This window comes from Cloeon dipterum, chromosome 1, assembly GCF_949628265.1.
Source record: "Cloeon dipterum chromosome 1, ieCloDipt1.1, whole genome shotgun sequence".
Taxonomy (NCBI): Eukaryota; Metazoa; Arthropoda; class Insecta; order Ephemeroptera; family Baetidae; genus Cloeon; species Cloeon dipterum.
In genome coordinates, this window is record NC_088786.1 from 9,580,914 (window position 1) to 9,606,302 (window position 25,389).

Consider the following 25,389-nt stretch of genomic DNA (forward strand, 5'->3'; position numbering starts at 1 on the left):
GATTTTTTTACCTGTACACCCAAAAAACAAAAGTAATTATAGTCGAGCAATTTTTCTGAAGATTTTATTTTTAATTTTTCAAATTAACTTCTAGAAACGAAAAAAATGAAAAGTCGTGGATTTATTCATTCAAACTAAACATATGGAGTCTTTCCTTTGCTACCTTAAAAAATTTCGGTCCCAACATTGACTTTAACAATGTCTAAAAACTATCTTAAGCTATCAAAATTGACTTTAAGTTAAAAGTGTTATTTCCATTAAAGTTGCCATCATTACAAAACTTGCAAAATTAAACGAAAAAATTTCATTTGCATTGAAAAAACTTTTTAAGCACACAGGGCTTATTCCAGATTTATTCTTCATTTTTAAGGGAGAACTCGAGGCGCTGGAGCAGAAAATGAACTTAAATTCGCATCTGTTTTTCACCATCCCACAAACACGTCTACGCTCGCACAACTTTTCTTGGTGTTGCGCAGCACGAAAAATAATGAGCCTAGGTTGGAAAATATGTTGTGGACCGCAGAAATTATGTTTGCGGTCGGCCGTCGAAAAGTTGCCTCTCTTAATGGTTTCATTCCTGTGCCAAGCGGTTTGCGATAATAATGCGCGCCGGCCGGACGGACGGTGGGTGCGTCGGCGGTCTCGTAAAAAGTCCAATTTTATTATATGTGGATGCACGCGAAGAGTGCAGGCCAAAAATACACAAACACTCGCCCCGTCATGTTCCACTTTGCAGAAATAATTAAAGGCGCTGGGCAATCAGCCATGCCGAGAGCTGCAATCTTAAATTTTCGTGCAAACAGCTCGCTCGCAAGCAGCCTGAATTAAGGACTTAGTTGCCGGTCGCCGGGGTGCGCGCGCGTCCGCGTGTGTGATTTCGCAAAATGAAATCAGGCAGAGAGGGAGCGAGCGTGGAGCACCGGGGAGCAGCAGCTACTGTGTTTGCAGATAAAATATTTGCATAGCGGTACTCACAGAGAATCTCGAGCTTCCAGCCGTCTTCCAGGGCGTCGGCGCTAAGGTGAGGGTTTTCGGCGCGACACGACAAGTAGTGGCCCTCGTCCTCCTTGCTCGGTGTGAAGCTCAGCGTCGACGTCGTCGTGTTGCCGTCATTAGACGTCTGCAATTAGCGCATTGTTCCATTCAAAGAAATAAAAAAGCAGTGGCTTATTATATAAAGGAAAAACGACCATTTGAATATTAATGTCCCCATTATTATCAAACGTACATGATGTGAAATACCGCAGGAAAAGGTTTCAATTATTTTGTAAATTATAAGCAGGCAGGGTTTTATCTTTTTTATCAAAGGATATATTGAATTCAGTTCGAAATTTTATTTTGTAATTTTAACCAATCTATCGGCCAAAAGACATATTTTTAGTAAGTATGATCCATGCTAAAGTATATTTCCACATTTAGTCAATAAATTAGCAAAAATCAACAATTGGCGGCTCATTGTCACTGCAGCGAGAAATTACTAATCTTGTAAAATGAGCCGTTAATGCAGAAGTTTGCAAGATCTGATTAATTTCGTTTGTTTAATAAGAGTAAATAATGTAGTTATCTCGAAAAATTAATTTTTTTTTGCTCTTTTTATCCCTGTCCGAGGACCGGAGGACCGGGAAGGGCGCGCACTGCACTAGCACGAATGCTGAAACCCGGGTCCCAATAACACCGCGAACGGATAACATGGGCGCACCAGGCCGCACAGGGACCCAGCCCACTCAAGGGCCACTTGCCTCCGCACCGAGGACTGCATTGAAACGCTAGACATTTGTCCCGTGAAGCCAAATCACGCATGCTGGAAAGGTGCAAACCAGCAAGTAGCGAGTTCCAGCCCGTTGAGCAATTTGAGCAATTCGAGTCACTAAACTAACCACTTTTTGCCATTTCTGACATTGGGTAGCCAGTATTAGATCTCCCAAATGCTCAAATACCTCTCATTGCTTTGACACTCCTGAGAGTGCCTTAACAATGCGAGCCAACGGGCTGGTGCAATATTAACCAGAAAATTGTAAATATTGCCGGTTATACGAGTCTTTGGTTCGTTAGAGCTTAAATCCCAAGAGAAATGTCTACGGAGCTTCTAGAAATAAAAAAATCCCATATTCATCAGTTCCATTGGTTTAATCATCAAATCCGCAAACGAAACGCCCCACGTTGGCGAAGGGGAAAGATAGATGCATTATTTGTGCAAGTTGAAATTGGGACAAATAGAGCTATTTGTCTACATATACATTCAATATTATATCTGATTTATGAAACTATTGCGGACACACTGGATTTCCTGGATTAGATGTAATAGCCTGATTTATGTTTTATTGGAAAATGAAGTGTGTTTAAATACACGGATTGTCCTGGAGTATAGTTCACTAGATTTAGTCACGATTTTATGTTGTAAACCAGAGCACTCTTTATTTATTCATATTTCGAGTGAAAATTTTTCAGACTCTAGTCTACGTGACATATTTGACATTCATTGATTTATTTGAGCTGTGATTTTTTCATTTTACAAGCCTCAATAACGGTAAGGACTAAATTTTCTGGAACATCTCTTTATAATGATGTGAGTTTCTAATCAACATTTTTTCTTTGATAAAATATATATTTTTCTTCTCAAAAGAAGAATTTTTTGCCGTGGAATAAACTTAAGTAAACTAACCCTGCGAAAAATCTTCATTAGCCAATAATACCAATGATAATTTAATCATAAGCTTTATTGGAATAATGTTAATAAATGATGAATGAAAAATGATTGCAACAACAATGAAGATTTTTCGCAGGGAAGGCAGTGAAAATTTGTCAAAATATTGTCTTATTTTTTTCATTGTTCATTTTGACGTCTCTTTTAAAAACGGTTATTCTGATTTTTTTATCCCTTCTTTAACTGGTTATAAAATGAGAATTACAAAATAAAATATTTTTCATTTTCTAATTGAACTTTCAAAAGCTCTAATATAATTATAAAATGCCTCTCCCTAACGTTCAAGTCCCGTTTCATAAATGTTTTCTGGTTTGTAATTTTCTTTTTAGTGAAAATCATGGTTGAAAATGCTTCGTAATTGAGTGTCTAGTCACTTAATCATACGCCTGGTAAAAAGCTAATGGAATCCGCAGTGCAAAAAAGCAGCCACCAAATTGAAACCAGCATCATTAATTGCATGTTTTGATGTGTTTACAAAGGCCTACCCTTTCATGGAATGCATTTAATATAAACAAACAAGTCGGAAGAAGCACTAGACGCTAGGACGAGCGCACGCGTCCAGCTACAAAGGTCAAACGATCACGAAAATTATGTTGGCAGCGGCTTAGCACGTCGTGTTTTTTCCCTCTCATCGCAGCAGGCACCCTTTTTCTGTCCGCGTGCAGCTCTATCTGGTGCAGAAAGTGGAGTAAAGGGGGAAGCAAGGGACGGAGGCTGCCAACCATTTATTGCTAAATACCCTGGCTCCTCGCGGCGTTATGAAGTGACGAATGCGTGCGGGGTCAGGGGCCGGCTGATGGATGACCGGCACAGCAAATGAGATAAACACCGGCCGCTGTCTAATCAATACTGCTCATTTGGAGCTAAATAAATTTCGTCCTCTGCTAGGACACCGCAAAAACAATAATTTGGGGGTCGTGTTGCATTCCCTCTCCCCCGTTTCCACGATGCAAATCCGAGAGGCAGAATGCCAAGAGGGAAATCGTTAAAGGAGTTAAGTGAGGCTTGATTGGTTTTAATATTTCCTTATCTTTTCAGTTAGCAGGAAAAAAGCTCAAAGATGAAAAGTCAGCAACTCTTACAAATCTACTCAACGATTCCAGTCTCATCATTGAGCAATTACTTCCCGCTGGCTGATTCGCAATCGCCCTCTGTGTGTGTCGGCAGCAACACGTAATTAGCCGCACAAGACTCGGGCGGAAATTGAAAATACAAACTGAGGCAAGCCATACACGTGGAGTCTCAAAAGTGCATGTAATGATAATTGCTCGAGCGTGTGCAATAGTGTTTATCCATCGCACCGCTCTCTCTACTAGTGTTTGGATTTTAATCACGCGCCCGAGGATCAATTTCATTTCGCGCTCACGTTGCTCCATCACAAGTGATGTGCGGAAGGGTTTCTGCCAACGAGCCACCACTTTCCGAAACCGTATATGAACTAATTGCACATAAGGAGGGTATAAGCAGGAGTGTCTGAGGACGACATGTTGGATTGTAGGCAGCGCGCGAACTCGCCCGATTGTTTGAATATGGTTGTGTTTACAGAATGCAACATTCAAACAATCGGGCGAGTTCGCGCGCTGCCTACAATCCAACATGTCGTCCTCAGACACTCCTGCTTATACCCTCCTTAATTGCACATTCACTCATTATCATCTCTTCTTGGAATCTGTTTGAGCACCGACGAGAGCAACAACATAGAAGCACCCTCGCGGGCGAGGACTTTTTTATTTTGTCATCAAAGAATTCATCATAACTTGATTGTTGCGACACATGGCACGTTTGATGAAACCTTATCGGTATTCGATACATACATACTCTGTTTGAATTATTGTGAAATTCATTAGAGGGTATAGCAATACGCGATTTGCTCCAACAAACACAACAGATGGGGATATTTTTGTTTAAACTTAAACCTTTCTTTTGGCTATATTGTTTAGATTTTTAAAAATTGTTTTACAGTTTTGTAATATCCGAAATACCATCACTAAATTGAACCTTGCTAAAATATTTGGATGCGAAAAGAAGGACACTATTTGCTTGGAGTTTCACGATAAAAAATGATAACTGGTGGGAATGCCGTTGATTTTTCTTGATATATGAAAATCGATAAAATTAGAGAAGTTGAAAATGCAAGCCAAACTTACAGTTTCCTTCGATTTGGTTAGTCGCTGGCCGTTCCTCCACCAGGTGATGGTGGCTGGAGGGCGTGACCCTGACGACTGGCACAGCAGGTCGTATCGACGTCCAGCAGACAGAGGTTGATTGGCTCCTAAGATCAACACGTTGAGAGGCCGGACTGCAAACAAAAGGGTCGAGCTCGTTAGACCAGGTAGCAACAGCAAAAGAGCACTTTCAAAATATTCCTGGCGCAGAAACGCGACCAGGGAGAAAGGCGTGGTTATAATTCAAAATAACCGTTCTGACAGTTTCACACGTTAAAATAGGGTCCCGCGCGTATTTTAATATTAGAGGGTAGAGAAATTGCGAAACGTATAAGTCGGTGTAGCGGCGGCGGGGGCAAAACGCACGCACCATTCTGCTCCTGCCCGACGCATGAACTTTTCGGATGGGTTAATATGAAGTCATGACAGTAATATATTCATTTGAAATTTAATATGTGAACTAGCATGTGTGCAGCAGTCAAGAAGGGAATGGCACACGCACGGTGGCGGAGGAGGAGGAGAAGAAGAAGAATGACCAAGTTCTTGCAGCAAGATGGGCCTGCTTGTTCTGACGACTGCGAGAGAGCGAATTTGCACGAGAGGCCGCCGGAGGCAGCTTTTTTGCTCGAGTGGCCGAAATTGCTGCCGAGCGCGCGATATTGTACTTTACACGTGCTGCTATAAATCACGGCGAGAGAAAGAGAGGCCCGGAATAGCGGCACATGAGTGTTTAGCATTACCCTTTATTGTTTTTTATAGACAGGTTTCGATGAATATTTTAAAAGAAAAGGCATATCTTTCCGAACAGTCAATTTTTGTTGAAACACAACCGACTCGGAGTAAATTAACACCTTGTGGTGTTCAAGGAAAAGTCGGAAAGTGGCTTTTGGTTTTCTGGAACAATTATTAGTACTTTGAGCCGAGTGGTTCTTATTGGAATACTCTTTGTAGGAGGAGTTTCCTTGTCGAAAATAAACATTTTAGTGGAAAGCAAGCTCAGGCTATTCTCGGCATCTTTATTTCTGAGAAAACGACACAAAATTATTGAAGATGCAGGGAGGCGAAAATAATTATTTGTCTACATGAAAACTGGAAATTAACGCAACGGCTCCACATCGAAACTGACTGAGCATGGGTGGCATTGAGTGAAATTTGAGAGGTATAACTAGATACCACGTTCTCGTACTGTTTGCCTTCAATATTTTTGGATACAATGTAAGTGGCTTATTGCTTGATGAACCTAACAACAATAAAATACTACTTCGTGTTAAATAAATCAAATGAAGAAACAAGTATTATAAAAATTCAGATTTTGCAGCACTTGACTTTTGTTTTCAAGCTTTCAAAGCTGACTTCGACTCCCCTCGATGAGATTTATCCAACAGTTCAAATTTGTTTATTGTTATGGGAAACGAAATAAAGAGAGCTAAATAGACTTAAAATGTAAAGTGACAAAATCATACTCAACGATTAGTTCAAATGACGATGATACTGTATTCAGCAATAATATTTATCCTCTATTCGATTTTTAATTTTTTTCTGTTTTAAATCTACGTCATCCAATTTTTGGTTTTACTTTATACAATATCCACGAATTAAACGTGTTTCCATCAAACAATGTTGTTGGGTAAACATGCAAACCTCGACTGTGTACGTGTCGAAACGCACGACTAAAATTTGCGATGGAAAACACGAGCTTGAGCCAACAAAAAATAATGATACCAATAACAACAGGGCCTATTTATTTCCGCGGATACGCATCGCCCGGCGGCGGCGAAATAATTAATAGGGTGGCATCACGTTCGCTCGTCGCACGCTCTCTGCTCGCGTCCGCCAAGCTGACAAGCGAATAATACATGTAAAACATCTTTTTCCGCGCAACTTTGGCAAACAGGCGAGTAGACAAGTTGTATCTTCTCGGCGTCGGCAGATCCACTGACAGAGCAAACAAAAGCCAAGAAGTGCTCGTCACGTCAAAGAGAGAATAACGGCAAACAGCGAGAGGAGCTAAGGGATAGAAAGATATCCAGCTTCGCAGCCGCGCCAATCGGTGATTTGCCTGGGAGAGAGGAAGTCTCTAAATAATTAAAAACCCGACCAAACAATGTCGAGAGCCGCCGGCGACCTTTGTTCTTTCTATTTCTGCGCCTCGAACGCCTGCTCGAGGAAAATCGAACAAACACGCCGCGCCATTCAAACCGGCCAAATGCAAACCACTTTGCTTGTTAAGCCCGTCGAGTCTGGACGCTTGCCAGTTGTGTATGGCTGGGTGGAAAAAATTCGTCTTCAAACTCCACATTAAGCCAATGGCAGCAAACCAAATGTGGAGTGTATGGGGAGAAAAATAAAAGCCAGCAGCAGCAGTTTATTTCCTTTGTTCGCAGCTCTTTGGGCGCTGAATATTTTAAACGCACTCTGATCGGGTAGAGAATTTTTTACTATTTTACCAAGCCACTATCAAACAGGAATAGTTGTAGATGTATTTGATAAAATAAGTTTGGACGTGAAATCTAGACCGACTTTCTCTGAGCTCCCAATAGTGTGGAACCTAATAAATTTAGTATTTTGGTGCAAAAACTTGTAATGGTTTTCGTGCTGTCGAGGTAAAGATTAGATTTTTTTGCAGGATTCATATATTGCATGATCATATTTCTTCGATGATTTTCATTGCCTTTTGCTATGGGGAAAAACAAATTTTCTTTTGTACGTGTTCTTATAAATATTTATCCTTGCAAAGAAGGAAGTCTAAAATACACAACCCTCCTGATCGGCTTCGAGGGCTTTGGAACTTTCATCTGGAAATCGAATTAGTTCCATTTTATTTTCACCAATGGAAAAAATTTAATCCCGCAGGCCGGAGCGGTTGGTCGGGTGGTTGCTGCTGCTTCGCGAAAATGAAAAAAGTTATTCTTTCCCGGCGGGTATCCTGGGAAGTGCGGAGCATTCGGATATTCGATTTCCCTGCACGTTGTGTTAGCAGTAATAATCAGTGCTTTTTACGCTAGCGGGCTGTCATTTTGATATCGCGCGAGCGCCTGGCAGGGTGTCGTTGGTGGGCCCACAGTCTTGAAGTTTCCATTATTGCAGGCAAACTTTGCCTCCCAGCATTTTAGAGTGTCACTTTGTCCGTGAGCTTGTCAAAGAGAAAGCAGCGAGGAAAAAGGGAGACGAAGGGCGGAAAAACAGCCGCATTTCACACACGCTGCACGCGGAGGCGGCGGCTGATACACACATACACACACACTCGCCCTTTCTCTGCGGCGCGGCGGAGGCTGAGGCGGCGGCTTCACCTCCTCGGCGTGTGTGTTTATCTCGTGGAATAAGAGAGAGAATTGAATTCGGGCTGCACCGACGACATCTTTTATTTACTACCGGGGGCGCCTTTAAAGGTGCTTAGTCGTCGTGTTTGTGTTGCGGCGGCGAGCAGACTCATTCAAATCGCTCCACTCCGCAGAACATGACGCTGCATCCGAACGAAAATATTCCCGCTGCCGTCGCACGCGACTGTCGAAGCTGTTTTCGCAAATCCCATTAAGCTTTCCCGCTCCCCATCCACCCCCTCTGCGGGTGCGCGCCAAAAATGGCCCACAAAAAGTTTCGTACGGTGCTCTCGGCGGCGGCGGCGGCAACGGCGGTGAAAGGAACAACTTGCGTCAACTTGGTGCCGAAATTGCGGAGAATTAATGTACGAGCCACTTCATCGTAGCACGCCAGCAAAGCCAGATCCGTTCTGTGTTATTGCCAAAGCAGATTGTTTCGGCTCTTACCTTAATTAGATTGGGGAGTAAACTACAACGATTTTTATTACGTCGTTTTTCTTAGCTTTTTCGAGAATAAAAGCGGATTATAAAGGCGTTTAGACCAGTTACAATTCTTGGGAGACATAAAAAAATAATACAAATTTTAATGACTTTTGTTGAATATTTTTGTGCATTGTTGGCTTTATCCGGCAGTCGAGGTTGTCAGTAAAAATTAGCACAATTTATTTTTTTTCTGAAATGTACGGTTGAGACATTATAATCAATCAAAATTCCAAAGCAGTTGTTGCTGAGGAGAACTTTTGTTTAAAGTTTGAATCGCTTGTTGGCAAACAAAACTCATAAGTAAAAATAGGTTTAATTGGGCCATATGTGTTTGCGGCGTTTGCGCATGATTTTGATCTATCTGTTCAACGGTGCACGGCGTGAGAGGAAAATTTCTCCTCTCAGCAAAATACATAACGAGTTTGAGTTCAGTGCTCACCAATCGAAAAGCAAACTAATTTTGGAGTTGTTTTTCTTGCCAATTTACATGGCAACCTGGGTGTAATTTCCACAGAATTTCTCATGTAAATAGATCGAAATACTTTCCCTGAATTACGCAGTACCTTAAAGCTTTAAGTCTTGTTTTTCAGATATTTAAATAAATAAATGAGTCTTGATTTTTCAACTTTTCTCAAAAGACTCAGAAGATAAAAAATTAAAATATTAATTCATCTCAGTAGAAAATGTCGTTGAAACGAAGAAAATGGTGTAATTAGACCAAGAAAAAATCTAGTATACATTAAATAAAACACGCGTCATCAATTTACAGGGTAGTTGAAATTAAATAAGAGCGAGCTAATTTTTTACCATGATTTTAGTTTCTTGTTGGATTTCAACTACAACTTAAATTCATATAGTTTGCCAATTTTCTTTAATTTATTTCAGCATGACGATTTTTTCTAAAGAAAATATTTATTCACAAACATTACATTTCAAGACAAAATTCACACATTTGTTGTGTCGGCTATCCAATCCTCTTCCTATTGTGCGTGGATTTTGAGACGGGTTTATCCTTTCAGCGAAGTACAACCCGATTTAGTGCTGTCACCACTTAAAAAGCATGAAAACTAAGGATTCGATTTACTCGGAAACTTCAGTCTGAACAAATAGTAAGCATCCTAATATTTAGGCTATTTTCCCTGTGAAGGTAAAATTGGATTTGCCCTTAGCCAAACTGAAAGTCTCGGCCATGAAATTTATTACGTAGAAAAGCCTCAGGGAAAATCATTCAACTTTGTGGTGCCCCGGCACCAACAAGAATAGCATCTTGCCGCGTAACTCCTTCAAAGGGAAGTTCGACTAGCGCGACAGGCAACAAAGCCTCGCTATTCCAAAAAGGACGCTCTATTCTGTATTCTCGTCGATTGCAACATAGCGTTTTCATGCACGTACGTCAAGTCGACTAGCAAAATCTATTAATAAGGGAGAGCGAACGAGGAAAAAGCCATCGCAGTGAGGAAAGCGGAGGGCATCGCATTCGCATTGTGCCCGCAGCCGGGCTCGTCAATTAAAAGTAATCTGTAATTTCATTGTGTGCCCGAGTGGTGTTTGTGCAAGCAGCAACAGTCCGCCCAGTGCGTGTGTTTGTAACGTATTTGTGTCTCTGCGATTCTCTCTCTCTCTCTCTCTCTCTCTCTCGCTCACCCGCGCGCACAATGGCGAGTGAGTCGACAGTCAGCCGGCATAGGCAGACAATGCGAACGCGCGAGCCTTTGTCAGTGCTTCTATAACAAATCCTTGGATTAACGTTTTTTATTTATTTTGCTGAACGAACGAACGAACGAGCATTAAAACATCAGAAAATTTGCCAACCGGACAGAGAGACGCGTCCGTAAAACTACTCAGCAGAATTAAAAGTGAGCACAGTCAACTTTTTCGAAAAGTAAGCAGGCAGATTATATTTTTTCATTGAGCAGTATCACATTTTTAGAGATTGAATGATCACCGAAGAGGCACGGCAAACGGCACAGTTGTATATACATCTCGTTGCCAGCCAACTGAGAGCGGTTACATACTTATTTATTCATCTGCTGTGGCCGCGCAAATATAAATATTTTTGCTCAGCATATTGTGTCTTTCATCCTTTGTGTGCAAAACATGAAACTTGGGAATAGAAATAGCGAGCAATACTTCCTTTGCTTTTTATGAGCAGAAAAATTTATGCCAGTCGGAAAGAAACGCGAGCGCGCGAACGAGCAGCGAGTGCCGAGGCGCCCAGGGGAATAAATATTGAAACTTGATTTTCGCAACTGTGCCCTGTGTATTTATTGACTGAGCGAGGGCTTTCTAGGGCAAAGTTTCGCCGCCTCTTTAGGAAACCCAAACACTTGCAGCCTGCGGTATAGTTGCTGGATGGAGAAATTTCACGACGAGCAGAGGTTCACTCTCTCTCTCTCTCTCTCTCTCTCTCTCTCTCTCTCTCTCTCTTAGAGACAAAGTTAAACACGAAGGCGATCTGTCAGCATTAAAATTGATATTGAGAACCGTCTGATTCGTTATAGCCAAAATCTTTAGTCAAAGTCAAACCAATTCCTTCCTTTTCCCTTTTAGTGCTGTCATTGCAGACTTTACAAGCAGTGGCAGGAAACAATGAGGAATGTTTTTCATCTTTAATTTAGAACAATTTAATCCCCTGATCTCGTGAAAGAAGGATTTCTGCTTGTCTTGAAAGAAATTTAAAATTAATTAAAGTAGAAGGGACTACTAAAAGCACCATTATTTATTTAGTGCAACAAAAATATTTATGCCACAAAATAATTCTCTGTAAGAAAAATTCATGCTCTCTGTGAACTCTTTTGGACATTCTCGTTTTTTGTTTAATCTGCTCGCGTGCAGTTGGAAAATCTCTGATTCACCTTTTCACTGCTGCGGAAAATTAAGAAAAAAAAGGGAAAGGAAATAAAGGAAAAAGAAGTGGTCACGCATTCTGCATCCGCAATCAAGGCCGTAACGAAGTTAACAATTTCCAGCGGCGAGATATAATTTCGCAACGCGTTGCAGAATTAGGTAATGCGGCCGAGGAGGGAAAAAATCTGGCGGTAAGGATTCTGGAAGCGGGCGTTCGTGCGTCCCTTCTGTCTGGAGTGGCTGCTGTTGCTGCGTGCACTTCTAAATTACATAAAACTGGATCCACAGGCGAGCAAAAAGTAGCCTAAGCTCTAACAAGATTGAATAAGGCAGCAAGTAGAACCCTCTCCGCGCGCGTTGGCCCTTTGCTTGCCAACAATCAAATTACAGCAGCACGCCCGTAGCCCATATAAAGCGGGCAAAGTAATGGCCACGTCCAGTTTAGCACCAACTTTTGTCCCGCCCAGGCCGGAGGGGTCGCTCTCGCTAAACAATTTCGCCGTTTCCGAATTGTTGTCCTTGTCGGTCGGCCGGCTGGACCAATAATATTTGCTTGTGTTTGTTTGAGCGTCGCTCACCCGGTCTCACACGCGATTTGATCAAAATCCAATAAATACCCTTGTTTAAGGGTGGCTTTTCATTTTTCCCCCGCTTCTTCTCGCTCAAGGCAAGTCATTTGCCGGGAAGATGCAGGCAGGCACCGCGCGTGTTTTCGTTTGCCCAACCTAAATAGCTGCTGGGCGAAATAAATTGAAAGCCTGAACTGAATGAGAAATACACACACACACACACACACACACACACACACACACACACACACACACACACACACACACACACACACACACACACACACACACACACACACACACACACACACACACACACACACACACACACACACACACACACACACACACACACACACACACACACACACACACACACACACACACACACACACACACACACACACACACACACACACACACACACACACACACACACACACACACACACACACACACACACACACACACACACACACACACACATAATCAATACCAAATTCATACGAGAGGAGCAGCGCCGCCAGGACCGATGTATCGGGTCAAAAAGAAACAGAGAAGCCGCATTGGCGGGACGAGCGGCCGGGTGGCCAAGTGGGCGGTGGGTGGTAATTTCCTTTGGCTTGCCAGCCGTAAGAAATTATCCCCGGGTTTAATATTCTGCGAAACTGGCTGCCTGTCACACGGGTCTCGCGCGCGCTCTTGTTCCTGGAAAATCGATAAACCTGGGAAATCACTTTCTGCGCGCTTTTATTTATCCTTGCTGAGAGCGAGATTTCATTTTCAGAGCCGGATTTATATTATTATTTCGTCGCCGGATTTGAAAACGGGAGCATGCTCAACCTGCTGGAAAACGTGCCGATAAAAACGGGAAAGTGTAATAAAACACGCAGCACTGCACGCACTCCCGGGGCGAATTTGCGCAAACGGGAAAATTGCATACAATTTATTTTCAAATATTAAATATAATACTCGTTGATGTTTGTAAGCCTGCGCAGAATCAACAGAGCGTTATTAGAGATAAAATAAAATGTTGGTAAATCAGGAAAATATTTTTGTAAAATAAAAACATTATGTTAGCTAGTTATGGTTCCAGTGTTTTTGAAACATTTTTATTCTTTTTTAAATTAAAACTTTAGGTCGTTTGTGATATTTTTGAGGCTTTATTCGGCGTTTGGTTTTAATAGCCATTAAAAAATCGACTGTCTAAAAATTCGTAGCCCCAAATATATTTTAAGCAGGAATTAAATGTGTGATTTTAGAAATAGAAATATATTAACAAAAAGTTGTGCCTCGAAGAATTAAAAAAAGAGAGAAAAATTATAGAGTTTCCAGACTTACACATATTGTTAATGAACAAGAATTTGATTCAGTCCTTATAAATAATAAAGCAAATTGTCACCAGAATGAATAGGATTTTCAAAGAGCTCTGAAAAACTCAATAATGAAGGATAAATTTAGCTTTTTCCGTTTCCTGCACTTGATGGTGCTTAAATTTATTAAAATATCTGCTGAATTCGTTGGAAGGACGCAATTTCCTCGTGCTTTGAACCAGGTCCAACTTTGACCTCTCTAGTCAAAACCACTAGTCAAAACCCACGCCGCCGTCGGCACGCGGAAAGGAATAGCTGCAGAGAAAACAGCACACTTACAGTTCATGTCGACGTGGACGCTGGCTGAGAGCGGCGCAGTCTTATTATTATTAATGGCCTGACAAGTGAGTTCCGAATGGACGTCCTTCCTGTCCAGCTGGTCAATTAAAATCTCGGCGCTGACCAAACCACCAGGCGACTGCTTCTTTCGGCGTGGCGACGAGCTCTGCACGACGACGTCGTTACGCAGCCACCGCACTTTCGGCACCGGCTGACCTGAAACACGGAAAGTTCGTTCTTAGATCCAATTAGGCTCGTTCCGGGCGATGAAAAATTCATGAGTGGAGTGAGTGAGCACAAGTTCTATCAAATGGAGTCGATTGCACCCCTCTCTGTGCTGTCGACTATCATATCGCGACGCCAAACAAAAGTCAATCATTCGGCAACACCTGAACGCGCCGCCATAAATGTCAAAAGGCGTTCTTTCGGTGTGTGCCCCGCAGTTGAATGCAGCAGCGAGCGTTATTGATGGCTAAGCTGCGGATAATCCCTCATGGCGACTTACTCCGGCAGTTCGCAGATCTCAACAAAGTTTCTTTACTTGTCAGGGCGAGCACACACCCACCCCAGAGACGCGGAATTTTGGAGCCTGTCAAACGCACCCCCCTGCTTTATGCTTCGGACAGATATTTTGTCGTGATTTTGCCTGCGTTACAATATGGCAAATGTTTCGTTGGAAGACCGAAGGAGCCGACATACTTGCAAACTTTGTTTTACACGCGCGGCCGTCTTTTTATTTCAAATTGGCTTTTCAAACTTTTTGGTAACTGTGTTTTCGATATTTATCAAAAGTCTATTTTATTTTATATCAGAAATTTTTTTCTTTTATCTATTTTACAAATTTATGTATTCAAAAATTAAACTTTAAACTGAAAAGGTATTTAAAAATTACGATTTATTGATTTAGAAAATTTTGGATTTTTAATTTAACTTTTTGACTGGCTGGCGAGGCTGGTTTAAATATTATGCACCATTTATAAAAGGTTTAGGATTAAAAGCAGATGAGCACAATAATATGCAGATTTACCGTTTGAATTGATTTGAAAAATGCCAATCGACTACATGCAAACTGCCTCTATTGATAACCGTTTGATATTTTTTCAATTAGGTTCGAAGGAGGCAGTTCAAAAATTGAAGCGGGCGGATGAAAGGACGGATTAAGCCTCTTAAGCGCCACGTTGATCAAAAGGAGCGGAGTCTGGCGCCATTGTGCGATTTTAGACTTGAGTTGGCTGCAAAAAAGCTTCTGCGAAGCCGCTTAATTGGCTCGGCGTTATCTGCGCGTGCGATTTGATTTGCTGGCTTCTCGCCTTGAACCCAACACCAAATTTCTCATTAGTTTCCTGCAAGAAGGTTTAATAATTAACTATTCCTGAAATCCGGCATCGTTTTCCAGTGCATTTGGCGGCAAAAAGATGCTCCGCGCTAATTGGCTATCACTTCAACTCCTGGCTCCTTTTCCATGAGTGTGAAAAATGGTGCGATGGATTTAATGACGGGAGAGCAAGCGATCAGGACGAGCGCGAAATGAAATTTCGCAGTTGAACGCTCGTCAATTAGCAAAAGCGATGTCACATGAGTGAATTTATATCGATTGCACTCTGCAGTCGTAATCAAAACTGACGCCCCATTAAAATCGAAATCGCATTCATTAGCACGCGCGCCAGAAGCAAATTACCGCGCACGGACATTGCTCATTCCGACAATTAAAACTGGCGGGCGGCTCTTTGCGGCAGTGCAATGAAAACAATTCGTCGCACGAAAAACCAACAAGTAGACGCGGATGCACGCAAATACAAATAAGTTTCGCCGGCACGGTCGATAAAATCGTACGCGCGCGCAGCCATGAAAGTAGGTGCGTAATTTTGATTGAAACCTGTCAGGAGACTGAAAATATAAAATAACTCGCTCTGCCGCTGTTGGCTCTCCCCCACGTCATGAGATTATATCTCGACGGTGAAATTTACTTTTTCGTCGCCGGGGAATATTTGGAGATGATAAGCAAATAAACGCATTGTGAATTTCCAGCCAGCCTAAACAAACAGCCACTTTTTAGAGCTCAGCCACTAAAATACGAATTCCAATTTTCCCTTCAGAATGTTCTGGAAGTTATTGCTTAAAGGCAACCCTAGGTTCATTCAACCATATTTTTTTGCCACAAATGTGTGAACTTTTGTGTTATTCACATGAACTAACAGTTGAAAATTTACAGCCTTTTGGAAAACTCATAAATCAAGCTTTGGTTCAATCCTGACTCCTCTTGAAGAGAAGAATCGATTCAAGAATGATTTTTGCCTTTGCAAGGTTGTAACAAAACTGTTTGTTTAAGTTTCTAGAAAATTTAAAAACATTGTAGTTTTTAATTTTAAAATAACTTACACATTTGAACATGGATATAAAAAATTAATTCTTATTTTTTACGACTTATTTTTTATGCAATTGCCAGAAAGGGAACAGATCGACAAGACCAAAAAAATTTGTTCTTTTTTGAAGAATTCCCATTTTTTTAAAGTAAACATGGAAAGCCACGCATATAACACCATTAAAAGTAAAACAAATACGGATCATTTTCTTCCACTTTAGCGAATGCCTAAATATCTGATGAGAAAAATTGCATGTTAAATTGGGAAGGCATGTTTCGTAGTCAGCCACTAAAATACAAATTCCAATTTTCCGCCGCAATTTTCCCCTCAGAACGATCTGGAAGTTATTACTCTTGTTGCATTCGCCGCGGGCACGCGAGTAAATACGCTACTTTGCCCGGCATAATTCACTATTTCCTCCCAAGTGGCGCGTTTTATGAAGGATGCATACGCCGGGATAATGTGCATCATGTTCTCTTGTTGTTTCTGCAGCTGGGACAGTCGTGATGTGGGCGATAAAAAAACGCAATCAACGACTGGAGAGCCGAGACAGACGCGGGACTGACGTTGTGTGCGCGAACTCGCAGCGCCGAGCCGCCCATTTCATATATTTATATCCACGCATAATCTAGCGACTCTGATTTCCTTGCGGAGTTCTCCAGTCTCGTTACACAGCTCCGCGTGCCCCTCTTTCCAGCAGCAGCTCAAAAGGCAACTCCGACGCAGTTTCAATTTGGACTGCAATTGCCTGTTTGTTACACATCTTCCTGCTCTTTGTTCTTGCCTTCCTTTTAAGCCTGTCAGCATGATAACAATTCACATGAATCGTAAAATTCAACGGCAAAGGGAAATTTTCACAGTGCCAGAAGAGGTTTTGTCTCCATGAGATACGATTTGTAAAATATTGTCCTGTTCTTCTAGAGCTTTAGTAGTTGGTTTATTTCATTTTATTTTGGGTTTTTTTCATTGGAGACTAGAAAATGATTGTGACGCTCGTCTGATGTTGAGAAAATAAATCCTAATTTTACATTTGTAATATTATGAACTACAGACAAGCAACTAATCATATAAATATATAACTTTGTTAGTTACAAAATGGCGAAAAATATTCGCCTCAGCGTGGGCTTTTTTTCAACTAAAAAAATCCCACTCTGAATTTGACCGAAAATACTCTGCAAATAATACAAATTTTATGTTTGAACAGTTGAAAAAAGTTGTCAAATCCTCCAAAACTCCCTAATTTATTTTCAGATATGTGACTTTCATTTAAAAACAAAAACTAATCCAAATGCTCACTCTAGAATAAAAATTCCTGCTCAAACGAAAGATTGTCAAGACTGGTGCATAAAATAAAATGGTATGCGAGGGTTAAACAGCAGCAAAATGCGTGAAAAGGTTAGAGTATGCATCCCGTTGAGCACACGTACGGAGCGGGTTGCATAATAACGAATTTTTAACGTCTCCCTTCTGAAGGCACCGAAAATTCCCTTTTTTAGAGCCCAATTAAGTGCAATTTGCGGAAACGCCGGCTTAATTCCAGCAGCAGTTTCAAAGGGAGAAGTGCCGAGAGAGAAAGGGGGAGAAGCATTGTGGCCGGGGGTGGTCCCTGCCCCCGGCCGCTCAAAGAGAAAGAGGACGTTACGGCCTAGGCGCGCTTGATAAATAATCTCGATGCAAATCCCTGCGAGGCGAAATGCAATGCATCACCGCACGCACCTTGTTGACCCGCGCGCCCTCGGTCCAAGAAGTGCAAACATTAATTATGACTATTGTGCGGCGGTGGAGGCGGCGGCGGCTTTGCTTGTTGGCTCCGCCACCGGTGCTGCTGCTGCAAACACCAGGTAAACTTGAAGCCGCGTGTTTGCCGAGTCACCGGCGGCGGCGGCAGCGGTGGCAGCGTGCCTTTTCGCTCGCCGCCGCTGTAATTAGCCCTTCCGAATGGGAAATTAGAGGCACACCCTGCTCCCGTCCAGATTTGCCGGCCGGCCGGTGCTGAATAAATAAATTTTTTCCCGAGAGGCTTGATCGGAAGGCGTAGCTGCTGCCGGTGGGCGCGCGATTTGATTATTTTGCGCCGCTCGGTGCGGTCGGCGGCCAAAGTTGGCGACGCGAAATTAGCCGAGCTTAAATTTGCAGCTCCTTGCCATGCTGGTTTGATTTCCTGCGAGGAATGGCGACCGCTAGAATTTAATTAAAAAGAGCCCTTCGATTTCAAAAGTTGCGCGTGGAATGCTTCTGCTATATTCCAACGAATTTGTGCCACTTTCAGCTCCATATAGCCGGAGAAACACGTAAATAACTTGAAAAAGTTTTGATAGAACTTGATATTGAATATTTGCATCCATTCCGGGAAATATTTGACTTAAAATCTCGCAACAATATTGATCTATTTATGTACAGCAAAGTTTCGAATGAAATATTAACATTGGACTAAATTCGATTAACTGGTTATCACATAAAGTGAAATTGAAAACCTTTATATTATTGAAGAGAGTGCATTATGAAATAGCGTGGATTGTTTTTTAAATTTGTTTTTGCAGAGCTTTAATTTCTGCACGTTGAAACATCTTAAAAACCAGAACAGAAGTTCATTTACTTATTGTTAGTGCGTAGTGAATTACATTATATAGAGTGAATTAGATTATATATGTGTAGTAATATTTTATAATAAGTAACGTTCAAAAATTAATTAAAATTAATTTGGCAAAAGCAAATAGTTTAACTGCACAATATTAAAAAATATAATACATGTAGCGGTACAACAACGCGGTCCTGCTTTTTGTTGGAAGCCAACAATTGTCGGCGGTTTGAATTATTGTAATTTTGCATTATTGTTTAACAGCAGAAAGATGATTTTAAAATAAAAATTCAGTTTTCGTCCGTCAGCCACACGGTGCTGACGTGATTTGTTTAATTGTGCAGAACCCGATTCAAATGGGTGAGTCCTTGTAATCTGTTAGACTAAGTCACCAAGTGACTGACGTTTATAAAAGAGAAGAATTTGTTGAAGATTCCGCAGGGTTTCATTTTCACCTCCTAACTCCAAAGTGGTGACCCCGACGTGACCGTAACGCAGCCAAACCACTTCAAGAATCACAGTCAAGCCATTTCAAGATGCGGATTTCGCCGGACACCAGCAAGCTCGGATGCCCACTGGTTTCCTTAAACCCGGCGAACAAGCACCAAGAATTTTTTATTGGAGACCGAAAACCGTTACACAAAATGGACTCACAAACTGCCAATCGCAAGTTCAAGAATTTTTCGGGTACGACAATCCCAAAATTTAATTCCGCAACAATGCTGATGAGCAACATAACAAGTCAAGTAACCGTTAGAATGTAAGAATTTTCAACTGAAGTCATCAGCATCAACCAACAATCAAGAAGTAACAATCGACCATCGCACCAGCTTGAAGAATTTTCCAAGTTTAATCCTCATACGTGTCAGCGGCCGCGACAATTTCGCCCAAGAGCCTCCCTGTCTGTGTGGAGTAAGGAAGTCTGGAGAACTTCCCTTGGCCGGCAAAATGAGAAGAAAAATGAAGAATTCTGATGCGAAGCAGTAACTGCGTCCGCGTAGGGCCCACGCGAAAGAACAAAAGACGCCTAGTTCTGCTCGACTAATCACAAAAAGGTTTGCCTCATTTGACACGGGTTAAATTCGGTCGCGATTGAGTTTCCATAATTTTAATTCAAAGACAAAATGTGTCACCTAAGAATTTTCCTTTCTGCTGATATACAAAGTCATGTAAATTTCAGACCAAAATAATTTCAAACGCGCTGTTCTCGCTGTTGCATTTCTTAAAGTGGAATAGGAGTTCACGCTCCTTTCCATTTGCCCTTGTCTGAACAACGCGTTCGACAATTCCCGTGCAACAGAGTGTACAGTATGACAAAATATTAGATTTTTGGTAGTTGATGATTGCGGCTGATCTGGAGCGCAAAGCTCGATCGACACCGCAGTGCAACACCAATGTGCTGGATTAATTACGGCGATTCAAAGTCGGTCCAGTTAAATTTTTCTTGGCTTTCCAAACTTCCAGTTTATGACCCCCGGACTAATGTAGCGGTACAACAACGCGGTCCTGCTTTTTGTTGGAAGCCAACAATTGTCGGCGGTTTGAATTATTGTAATTTTGCATTATTGTTTAACAGCAGAAAGATTATTTTAAAATAAGAATTCAGTTTTCGTCCGTCAGCCACACGGTGCTGACGTGATTCGTTTAATTGTGCAGAACCCGATTCAAAGGGGTGAGTCCAACCGTCAGTTAAACTAAAGAATTTGTAACTTATTATTGTAAACCATTTCAGTTCTGGTATTTGATTAAGCATCCGATCGGATTTCCAACTGTAACATAATCCACCAACAAAATTCTTCATCTGAATTCATCGGTCTTCATCATTTCAACCCCCTCTTAATTCTCCCAAATACACAAAAATATTTGCTATTTTTATTTTGTTATGATTTATTATTAAAATTTAAAAAATAGCAGCTCTTAATATATAAATCTGGATCTTTGTATCATGTTAATCACATTTTTGCATATAAAATGTACTCCAAACAAAAATTAGATTCTCCTTTCAAGACAAGAAAATAAATGAAGGGAGAGTGAGTTTTTTTAATCAGGAGAAAACATCTCACAAGAAATTAGCAAAAAATTGTTTCGAAGAGCCTGAGACGAAAAACAAGGTGACTTAATTTAAAGGTACAAGTTTATCCCTTTATTTTGTTGCTCACGTTCGTGAATCTAACTCGGGCGTGGATAGCAAAATTGAATCTGACTTTTCGTTAGCAGAAGACGAGAGGTGCGCTAACAAGGTCGGCACGGGCGGATAATATGGCAACGAGCAAAGTAGTTCTTGTTTGTTTCTCCGTGAATACGTATAATTAGAAAGGAAAGACGGCCCCGGTGGAGAATTCGCGTTCACCGAAGCCGGCTCATCTCGCCGGCTGCTCCTGCTGCCAGTTTATGTAGTATAAAATCTCATTACCGCCTTATGTATTATTACTAGTGTAATAAGGAGCATTAAACTTTTAATGGAATAAAAACAGCGGCGCTGATTATCATTATTATTATTACTGCTTCCACCGGTGCCAGCGGCGATGGCAGCACCGGCAGGCGAATCTGGCGCATCCATAATAAAAAGCGGGCACATGCATATGTGCACACTATTCCTCGCACACACACACACACACACACACATATACAGTGACTGTGATGTTATTACACAAAAAGGACGCGTCATTAAAAATAGTCGACAGGCTGCAGCTCCGACTTTTTCTTCCGCCCGCCGGCACTCTCAACAACATTTTGCGAACTCGCAAGATAATTTACGACCGCAATATTTACGTCAGTAGCAACAATTAAAACCTAGCCAATGCTCGAAAGCAGATTAGCGGTGTTGCAGCTGGCGAGGGAAAATAGTGCTAATTACACGAGTGGTTTAGCCTGATTCTATCACGCGCCGACCGATTGGGCGCGCCGATAAGAAAAGTGCCCGGCTTCCGTTCCCATTATGTTTTATAAACTACACTAAACAAAAAAAGTGAAAAATCGGCTCTTTCATCAAAACTCGGTGAGCTTTTATATCCCATCGTCGCTGCCAACTTTCTTTTGTGAAGTTTAATTAAAAGCAGGCTGCTTTCTAATTATCCAAAACCGAGAACGACGGACCGGCGAGCAGGGCGGGCAACACTGTCGGCGATAAGGATAATTAGAAAGTTATCTTCGCACATCAGGTTCATAAATCTCGCGCCAGGCCGCACGGAAAATTATCCCTGATTTAAGAGAGCAACAATGTTTAAGCCTAAAACACACTTTTCCTCATTTAAAAAGTCAAACTTTCGAAGTTATGGGAAATTTTGCCGCTCTGGCGAATATCCACCGAGCTAAGGCGGAGGCTCTGCGAGAAGAAAGGAAGAGAGAGAGAGAGAAAAAAATGCAAACAGGGTGGAATGCGAAGTTTCAAGGCTCGGCGGGAGAAAAATCGCTTACATCTCTCTCCCTTTTATGGCGTCCTGGGATTTCAATATCAGCACGACGAGGCTGCACAAAAAATACAAGCCGGCTCACGCGAGCTCGCCTTCTCCCTTAGTTTGAAGTTTTTAATGTATTTAAATGTGTTTTTCTTTGCGAGAGCGCGCAGGGGCTCGGCACAAATGTCTGCGCTATCACATTCCACTCGGGTGACTCGCAAGTGCCGCCTCCCCGAAGAAGAGATATGAAGACGATTTCGAGTCGGGTCCTTAACACGCGAGACTCACCGACTAGCCGACCGGCCACACAGTCGCTCTCCTTTGATCTGGCCGTGTTGTGCCCTTTTTCGCAAAATGACTGCCCTGCTTTCGCTCTCTGGCGTGCACGGGCACAAACTTATGTTTGATTTATGAGAGTCTGCGCGTCTGGTGTACATTATGTTAAAGATTTCGGGATAAAGTAGCGATTGTACCCAACAGAGTAGAAAATGGAGATAAAACATCCCTCGCTGTACGTGTGCACAGTAGTCTATGGATATTGTTTTTAAACAACTCCCAATCTTGGCGTGCCCATCAAGGTCGGCTTTGCCTTCGGATCGAGCGGGAAAGGCAATTTTGTACTCGATGCCACGACGAGCGCGCTCATTTGTTTGCGCCGTAAGCGCTCTTTTGGACTTTCGGCGAAGGTTATATCTTTTGAAAATATCTACACCTTTGTTTGCGTAGTCTGTAACGAGGTGGAAGACTCTATTGGAAACTGTGTGTATGCCTGAATTGGTTTTGAGAGAGGCTCATTATTCTAGCGTTTCGAGGGGCTTCATTTGGGTTAAGAGGCTAAAAGGTTCTCAATTTCTCGGAATTTTATTTAATTAACTCTGAAGATGATGTTACAAATTGTTATTTCTTCACAAAGGGTCTTTCAACAATAGGGGTTTATTGTTGAATTAATACCGGGAAACAAACATTAGTTTTTTCCATAAGGGCTGCGAAGGAAGATTAGTTATGAAATTAATCTTTTTGAAAAACGTGTTCTTTACTACGTCTTCAGATAAATGCTTCTACGTTTGGACGAAAAATCTTGCTGAAAGAGGCTTAATTTCTCTGGATATTATTTCAGATGTTTAATCTTCACAAAGGCTCTTTAAACTATAGAGGTTTCTTTGAATTAATATCGTGAAATAAATATTTATCGTTCACACAATAACTGCGAGGTAAGGTAAGCTTATATGTAAATAATGTATATTTGAAAAATGTTTCTAAAATCTTAAAATAATAGCATCAACACTCGGACATGAAATTTGAGAGGGTGAGTACCCAAAACAGCTGATAAAGGAGAGGTCCTCCATTATCAATTGAGACGAATATTTCATTTCCGACCTTTTATAAAATTATTACACTACTTGATCACTTTATAAATTTGACACGACAATGTCCACATTCACTCAGTCGAGGTTTTTCTCCAAATTGAAATATAGAGTTAATTTATAAAAACACTGTCTGCATTACTTGCTGATTGAAATGTTTAAAATACAATTAGACAACTTATGGGAGAGCATGGCTAATGGGTGAGTGTTAAATTATAGAGTAAAATATGCTCAAAAGTTGGTATCTCGTGCTCAAGACGTTTCCACGAAGATTGGATATTTTTTATTCTAAATATCACAGATGAAGCAATTATCTAAATTCAATACTGTCATGAGAGCTGGAAATAATGCTCTGTAAACATCAATGCTTTGTTGGCGGCATAATCAAATTTAAAATCCATCGTACGCGTTGAAGGCAGTGACGTGGAAATTCCATGAAACCCATCACTCCCCCTTGCTATAAATCGAATTTGAACAACGTAGGGGACTGATAGGATTAACCCATTAAAACCATAAGCGTGCCGATATTTTCCAAAGTGAGCTGAGTACCCTTCAGGTTTCCGAAAAGCAGTGGCCCCCGGGCTGAACTTTTGAGCTTTTTACGCGGGCAGCGTCGGTAGCGACGGTGAATTGAATTTCGGGCACAATGCAAGGGGCGAGTGCGTATTGGCTGATAGATTTGCGGCTGCTGGCTGCGGCGGGTTACCTCGGCTGCTGCTGCTACCGGGGTGTAATTAAATGACGTGTCAACGCACAAATTCATTAATTATACGACGGGGGAAACTTGGGCAGGCCGCCCTAATGGAGAAGGTGTGTGTGTGTGTGCATCTAGCATTATACATACACTCACTTGGGCCGCAATCTTTTGTCAATACACACGCACCGCTCTGGGAGAGAGAGAGAGAGAGAGAGGGATCACGCCGGCAGCAGCGGGTTTAGCCGACCTTGTAATATTATAATTGAATAAGTTTGCTGAAAAATTAATTCCGAGTGAAGTGTTCCTGATGCAGCGCGAGCCATAAATTACGCGCAGCAACTCTCGGCGGTGGCGGCAGGAAAAATGTTTTTCAAGTTCATTTCAGCGTGCGAAATCCATCGATCGCAATAAATCATGTATTTTTTAAAAGAGTTTTTGACTCCACGAGGCCGATGTAGACAGCCCGGTGGCTTTTGTTCTTTTTAATCAACCGGCACTTAGGGTTGGCAGGCAGGCGGGCAAAAAGAGCAGCTCAAATCGAGCTCGGCGAGTGTAATGCGCTCTTTCGACGAGAAAAGAACACGCTGGTTGCTCTCTCCATGTAAAAATTGACCCATTCCCTCTTGTGCCAGACAGGAATATTGTGTTTCTTTCTCTCTTCTTCGTGTTTTGCCAGTGCTCCGCTTTTGTTACAGCAATTTTGCATCATTTGTAGAAGACACGCACATACACAAAACACACGGCTCACGTTTGATAAAAAAAGCGAGCGAGCGGCGGGCAGAAACACAATACGGCAAACAAAAGCGCGGCACACGCGTTTCCACTCCGAGGACTGTTTGTATTTTAGAGGCATCATTATATCTGTTAGACGAATCCTATTATCGCAGCCTCTCGAAGAGTCAGTCGCGAACGAATTTTCCGCAACAGCTCACGCGTCTTCATTAAAAATAAAACAGGCTGCGAGCGAGCGCGTATACCTGCGTGCTTACACAAATAATGGAGGACGTCGCAAATCTCCGCCTCATTTCCATTCACTTCTTCTTTCTCATCATCCCACCGTATTCCCCGCGCTTTGCCGCCTTTCTTCGCCTCGCTTTTGTCTGAAATGCCGGTGCGTGGCTTTAATTCCGTTCTCGAGGCAAATTTTTCTGCACTCAGCCAGCATTTTCAGCTTGGTCGGTCAATATTAGATTTTTGCGCGCAACCTACCTCGCTCGCTCGCTCGCACCCCGGCACTGAAAAGTGATTA

General features: G+C 41.9%; 1 protein-coding gene across 2 annotated transcripts in view; it reads right to left on the reverse strand.

The window, feature by feature from the left end:
* Positions 1 to 25,389, reverse strand: part of LOC135935522 (nephrin-like) — a 206,446-nt gene that overhangs the window by 15,276 nt on the left and 165,781 nt on the right. For both annotated transcript variants that reach the window (XM_065477927.1, XM_065477936.1), the window contains exons 5-7: positions 13,741 to 13,956; positions 4,852 to 5,003; positions 976 to 1,120 (exon numbers count right to left, since the gene is read on the reverse strand). In XM_065477927.1, coding sequence (XP_065333999.1) covers positions 976 to 1,120; positions 4,852 to 5,003; positions 13,741 to 13,956 — 513 coding nt within the window. The remainder of the gene's footprint in view (positions 1 to 975; positions 1,121 to 4,851; positions 5,004 to 13,740; positions 13,957 to 25,389) is intronic.